The 6,390-nt window shown below is 41.7% G+C and overlaps 1 protein-coding gene across 1 annotated transcript in view; it reads left to right on the forward strand.

Annotated features, from left to right (window-relative positions):
- The first annotated feature begins 5,248 nt into the window (after positions 1-5,248).
- Positions 5,249-6,390, forward strand: part of LOC105532597 (60S ribosomal protein L19) — a 12,900-nt gene continuing 11,758 nt past the window's right edge. Inside the window, 1 exon segment of the mRNA XM_011970772.1 lies at positions 5,249-5,848. Within this exon segment, the coding sequence (XP_011826162.1) occupies positions 5,249-5,848 (600 nt within the window).

Raw genomic sequence — 6,390 nt, forward strand, 5'->3', positions numbered from 1 at the left:
GTAGGGAGATGGTGTACCCCCTCCCCACATACAGATCCTTATTTCTCTATGTTGGCGTGTAGGGAGATGGTGTACCCCCTCCCCCACATACAGATCCTTATTTCTTTATGTTGGTGGGTACGGAGATGGCATACCCCATCCCCACATACAGACCCTTATTTATCTATGTTGGCGTGTAGGGAGATGGTGTACCCCCTCCCCCATATACAGATCCTTATTTCTCTATGTTGGCATGTTGGTCCTATTTTCAGCCATTTCAGTGAGCAGCCCTGAGGAAGAGCAGCTTTACTATGAGAGGAGTTAGTTAGAACAGAATTTTTCCCCAGTTGACCAATGTAAGCTGGCAAGCCTACCTAGAAGAGGAAGAACTTTAAAACTTTACATCTATTTCATCAGCACACCTTATTTTACCCGGAATAAACTCCACCACTGACCTCTGCTCACTCCACCACCAACACCCTAGCCCAAGCCCCACTGTCCCTCACCTGTACAGGCCCCTCAACGCTGCTACCTCCCAGACTGTTCTCCACAGGCAGCCAGAAACAGCCTCTAAACTGTCAACCAGATCCTCTAAGATCAGGAATGAGACAAGGATGCCCACTCTTGCCACTTCGATTCAACACAGTACTGGAAATTGTAGCCATAGCAATTAGGAAAAAAAAAAAAAAAAAAAAGGCAAATTAAAAAAAGGAAGTAAGTTTATCCCTGTTTACATGTGAAGGTGACATGATCTTATAGGTAGAAAACCCTAAAGATTCAACCACAACAACAAAAAAAACCTGTTAGAACTAGTAAATGAATTTAGCAAATTGCAGGATACAAAATCATCACACAAAAATCAGTGCATTTCTATACACCAACAATGAACAATCCAAAAAGGAAATTAAGACAACAATCCTATTTGTAATAGTAGCAGAAAGAAAATAATATTCAGGAATAAAACTTAGGAGGCAAAAGGCTTGTACACTAAAAACTACAAAATATTGCTGAAAGACATAAAAAGACACACACAGAAAAATGGAAAAACATCCCATGTTCATGAATTGGAAGACGTAATATTGCTAAGCTGTCATACTACCCACAGCAATCTACAGACTTAATGCAATCTCTCCCGAAATTCCAGCATTGTTTTTGTCAGAAATAAAAAAATCTATTCTAAAATTCATATAGAATCTCAATGAACCCTAAATAGCCAAAATAATCTCAAAAAAGAGGAACAAAGTTGGAGGTCTCACATTTCCTCATTTCAAAGCTTACTACAAAGCCACAGCAATCAAAACAATGGGGTGCTGGCATAAAGACAGACATATAGATTAACGGAATAAAATAGAGAGCCCAGAAATGAACATTTGTGTGGATGGTCAAATACTATTTCACAAGGGTGCCAAGACCATTCAGTGGGGAAAGGATGGTCTTTTCAAGAAATGGTGCTGGGAAAACTGGATATCCATATGGAAAAGAATGAAGTTGAACTCTTATCTCATACCACACACAAAAATTAATTCAAAATAGATCAAAGACAAAATATAAAAACTAAAATGATAAAACTTTTATAAGAAAACATACAGCAAAATAATGTCTTTATGATATTGCTTGGCAATGACTTCTGGATGATCACACTGAAAGTCAAGCAACACAAGACCAAATGAGTAAATTTTACTACATCAAAATGTAAAACTTTTCTGCATCAAAGTACACAATCAACAGAAAAAACTCAACAAGTCAACTCATGGGATGGGAGAACATATTTACAAATCATATATCTGATAAGGGGTTATTATTTAGTGTATATAAAGAACACTTACAACTCAAAAACACAAAACCAACAATTCCGTTTAAAAAATGGACAAAGGACTTAAACAGACATTTCTCCAAAGAAGACATTCAAATGACCAATAAGCATATTAAAAAATGCTTAATATAACGAATCACTATGGAAATGCACATCAAAATCAGGTATCACCTCACATCTTCACATATCATTATGATGCCTACTACCCAAAAAAATGGAAATACTGTGTGTTGTTGAGCATGTGGAGAAATTGGAACCCTTATGCACTGTTAGTGGGAAGGCAGAATGGTTCAGCCTCTGCAAAAAGCAGTATGGTAGTTCCTCAAAAAATTAAACATAGAATTACCATAAAATCCAGCAATTCCATTACTGGGGAGATACTCCAAAGAACTGAAAGCAGAGTCTCAAAGAGACATTTGCATACTCGTGTTCACAGCAGCATTTTCCATAATAGCCAAAAGGTGGAAGCAACCCAGGTGTCTATCAATGGATGAATGGATATACAAAGTGTGGTCCCTCCATACAATGGAGTATTATTCAGCCTTAAAAAGGAAGGAAATCCTGACAAAAGCTACAACATGGATACATCTCAAGGACATTATGTTAAGTGGAATAAGCCACACACCAAAGGATAACACTGTATAATTCCACTAACATTCAGCACCAGAGTAGTCAAATCCATAGAGACAGAAAGTAGAAGAGGGGTTGCCAGGGACTGGGGAGAGGTGAGTGGGAGTTGGTGTTTAATGAAAACAGAGTTTCAGTTTGGGAAGATGAAAGAGTTCTGGAGATGATGGCAGTGGCGGCTGCACAGCAGTGTGGTTGTCCTTAATGCCACATACACTGAAAAAATGGTTAAAATGGCAAATTTTATGTTATGTGTGTGTTTGCCACATACCCCCAAAAAATCAGTCAGACTATGTGACATATCTGCTCTCAGCCCTCACTCAGAATACAATCCAAATTCCTTCTTCAGTGGAGCGGGCCTCACACTCCAGCCACAGGGCCCCTCCTCTCTTACGAGCCCAGCATGTTTCTGCCCTGGGCCCCTTGCAGTCACTCTGTGTTCCCTTCACAGGCTCTTCTCCCTGGGCATTGCACGGCTCATTCCCACATTTAACTAAGGACTCTGCTCAATCCTCACTGCCTTTGGCCACCCTATTAAAATAGCACATCCCTCCAACCCCATAGCACACCTTACTTTTCTTCATGAGTTTCATCAGTGCCTGGGATTATCTTAACCACCCGTTTATCCACTCATTACTTGTCTCCTGCAGTGAAATGTGCACTCCATGCAGGCATGGCCTTTGCCTTGCTCACTGCTGTGTCCCCCCGGGCCTAGAATAGTGATGGCCCATAGCAGAGTCCAGGAAAGAGGAGTCCAACAATGAATGAATGGATAACGCCATACAATATCTGTGTTGGTGAAATTGACAGAGGTGGTAGAATTGAGGGTGACTGATGATGGAATGAAGCTCCCACAAGATCTCGACAGTCAATATGCTGGGCTAAATGACTAAGATGAAGCTTAGCAGGGGTGCTAAGGCTGCCCTTGGGGCAAAAGCCCAAGTGAGTACAGGACGAGGAAGAAACTGCTTCACAGCAGCTGCACAACTAGCAAACACTTGGAAGCTACAAAATGGTGTGAAGCTCACAGGGGGATCGATGGACCTGCAGAAACACCCCATGATCTCAGGCTGCATGGGGTGGCTGGACAGGGGGCTGGTGTGCTCTGCCTGAGACCCCCATGGGGCAGCCCTGTCAGTCCTGCACTTTGCACTGAAACAGTCAGAGGTTATTCAAGTACCTCTTGACCATAGGGACCAGGATGGCAAAGGCATTCCAAATTACATCCTCAACAATACATAGTTTCAAATAGCTCAAAGGAGGATATTGAACATTCCCAATACAAATAAATGATAAATGTTTGAGATGACGGATATGCTAATTACCCGGACCTGATCACTACACATTACATGTATAGAAGCATCACTATGTACCCCATGAATATGTACAACTTTTATTTGTCAATTAAAAATTAAAAATCATATTCTATAAAAACTAATAGAAGGAATGTTTAGCCCATAGATGGTAGATTTGGGAGCCAGACAGAACTGAATCAAATTCTGGTTCTACCTTTTATTAGCTGCAGGACACATGCAGAATTCTTAACCTTAATAGTCTCTAGTTGTATGGCTGTCAAGGCCAATGTCGTAAAAGGTAAAATATAACTGTTTGATTTTGTAGTTATACACAAAGGCTTGTACTGTGTCCTGTAGAAAACTTGAAGAGTCATCCCTTAAAAATATACATCCATAGTCTTTGCTGAAATTGCCAGTGAAATGTACTTTATCAGGGTCCCAATATCATGTACAAAATGTAGCATGGAAACTTAATGCCCACTTTTTATAAATGCTTATCTATAGATGGGCATCCCAATTTGAGGCAACACATATATGATCAGAAGTAGGAGTGAATATAAATGATGGAGTATCATGATAGTAGAAACAGATAGAATATTTAGAATAGAAACAGCCCTAAATGAATAACAACTCGTGTATCTCTTCTGCTAGATTGATCATAACCTAAAACAGTTCTGTTCTGGATGATCTTGGTAAATCATATGCTTGCATCGTGACTGAAATCATCTTGAAAAACGTTGTTTTTAAAGAACCTAAAAGCTGGGAGTGGGGGCTCATGCCTGTAGTCCCAGCAACTTGGGAGGCCAAGGCAGGAGGATCACTTGAGGCCAGGAGTTTGAGACCAGCCTGAGCACCATAGCAAGACTCCATTCCCACAAAAAAATTAAAAACTAACTGGGCGTAGCTGTGGATGCCTGTAGTTTGAGCTACTCAGGAAGCTGAGGCTGGAGGATCACATGAGCCTAGGAATTGGAGGTGGTAATGAGTATGGTCTCACTATTGCACTCCAGCCTGGGTGACAGAGAGAAAACCTGACTCCAAACAAAAAACAAAAAGAAAAAGCAAACAAACAAAAAACCCTGTAGGTGGTACCCTTCAAAGGTGTTCCTTTTGGGATACAAAATTAATTTGGATCCCCAAATACAAATTATTTTGTATAAATTGGGGCACCTCAGGTTCTACAGTGGAATCGCTGCAGTGGCTGATAAGGAGGACACAAAACAAGAGTCCTTTCACTGGGATTTAAATGCTGGTTTTCCTCATCATGGGTTTGTCCTTCATGGCTCCAGCCTTCAGTGGAGTCAGGTACAAGCAAGTGATGACTTGCTGATGAAAACACTGGACAATGCAGTCTGGATTTTTTTTATAAAAGTAGAAATATCAGAATGTGACAACTTAGAGTGACCATATAATTTATCAGCCAATTGGAATACTTTAGAGAGTGAGGGAAGCAGGAGAGGGTGAGTATGAACAGGTACACTGGGACTACAAACGTAAACCAGCACTGAGCTTTGTCACTGCTGTGGCCAAAGCCATGAGGATATTCAGGCTTCAGAAGAGGCTCACCACGAGTGCCCTCCACGGTAGCAAGAAGGTCTGGCTTGACCCCAGTGAGACCAGCGAAATCATCAACGCCAACTCCCATCAGCAGATCCGGAAGCTGATCAAAGTTGGGCTGATCATCCACAAGCCTGTGACTGTCCATTCTCGGGCTGGATGCCAGAAAAGTACCTTAGCCCGCCAGAAGGGCAGGCACACAGGCACAGGTTAGCTCAAGGGTACAGCCAATGCCCAAATGCCAGAGAAGATCACTTGGATGAGGAGAATGAGGATTCTGCACCAGTTGCTTGGAAGATATCGTGAATCGAAGAAGATTGATCACCACATGTATTACAGCCTGTACCTGAAGGTGCAGGGGAATGTGTTCACAAACAAGCAGATTCTCACGGAACACAATCACAAGCTGAAGGCAGGCAAGGCCCACAAGAAGCTCCTGGCTGACCAGGCTGAGGCCCGCAGCTTTAAGACCAAGGAAGCACGCAAGCTCGGTGAAGAGTGCCTCCAGGCCAAGAAGAAGGAGATCATCAAGACTTTGTCCAAGGAGGAAGAGACCAAGAAAAAAAACTTCCCCTTTGTACGTCCTAACCACCATGATTACATAGATCAGCCATTAAAATAAAACAAGCCTTAAAAAAGAAAAGAAAAGAAAAGAAAAACAGGACTGCCCTGAGAAAACTAGGACGTATGGTCACCCCAAGAGGAGTCCTTTCATGGGAATATGGCGTTGAGATACACAGGCCTGCCAGGAGCTGTTTCATAAGGATTCAGTGTTTTTCTTGTGCAGAGGAATGAATTTTGATGAGTATAAAAGATGAATGAGAGGACCAAGACATTCCAATTCCACCCACTAGATTAGCCAGTTTGGTTTTTGACAGTTCTGTCCCTCTGTTTTACATTTTCCAGGTTTGGGAAATGCAGACATAGATATGGATAGTAACATTTTTAAGTGACTCAGTAGCCCACCTGATAGCCACAAGAGCTTGGCATGGGTTGAAGGTATTCTTTAGGTGGGAACCAGTGACAAGCTGTATGACTTTCTTTGCAGGAAGATAAAGAGGTACTTTGCTGTGGGGAAAAGAAAGAGAGATCAGCCTGTTACTGTGTCTATATAGAAAG

This window comes from Mandrillus leucophaeus, unplaced genomic scaffold, assembly GCF_000951045.1.
Source record: "Mandrillus leucophaeus isolate KB7577 unplaced genomic scaffold, Mleu.le_1.0 Scaffold97, whole genome shotgun sequence".
Classification (NCBI taxonomy): Eukaryota; Metazoa; Chordata; class Mammalia; order Primates; family Cercopithecidae; genus Mandrillus; species Mandrillus leucophaeus.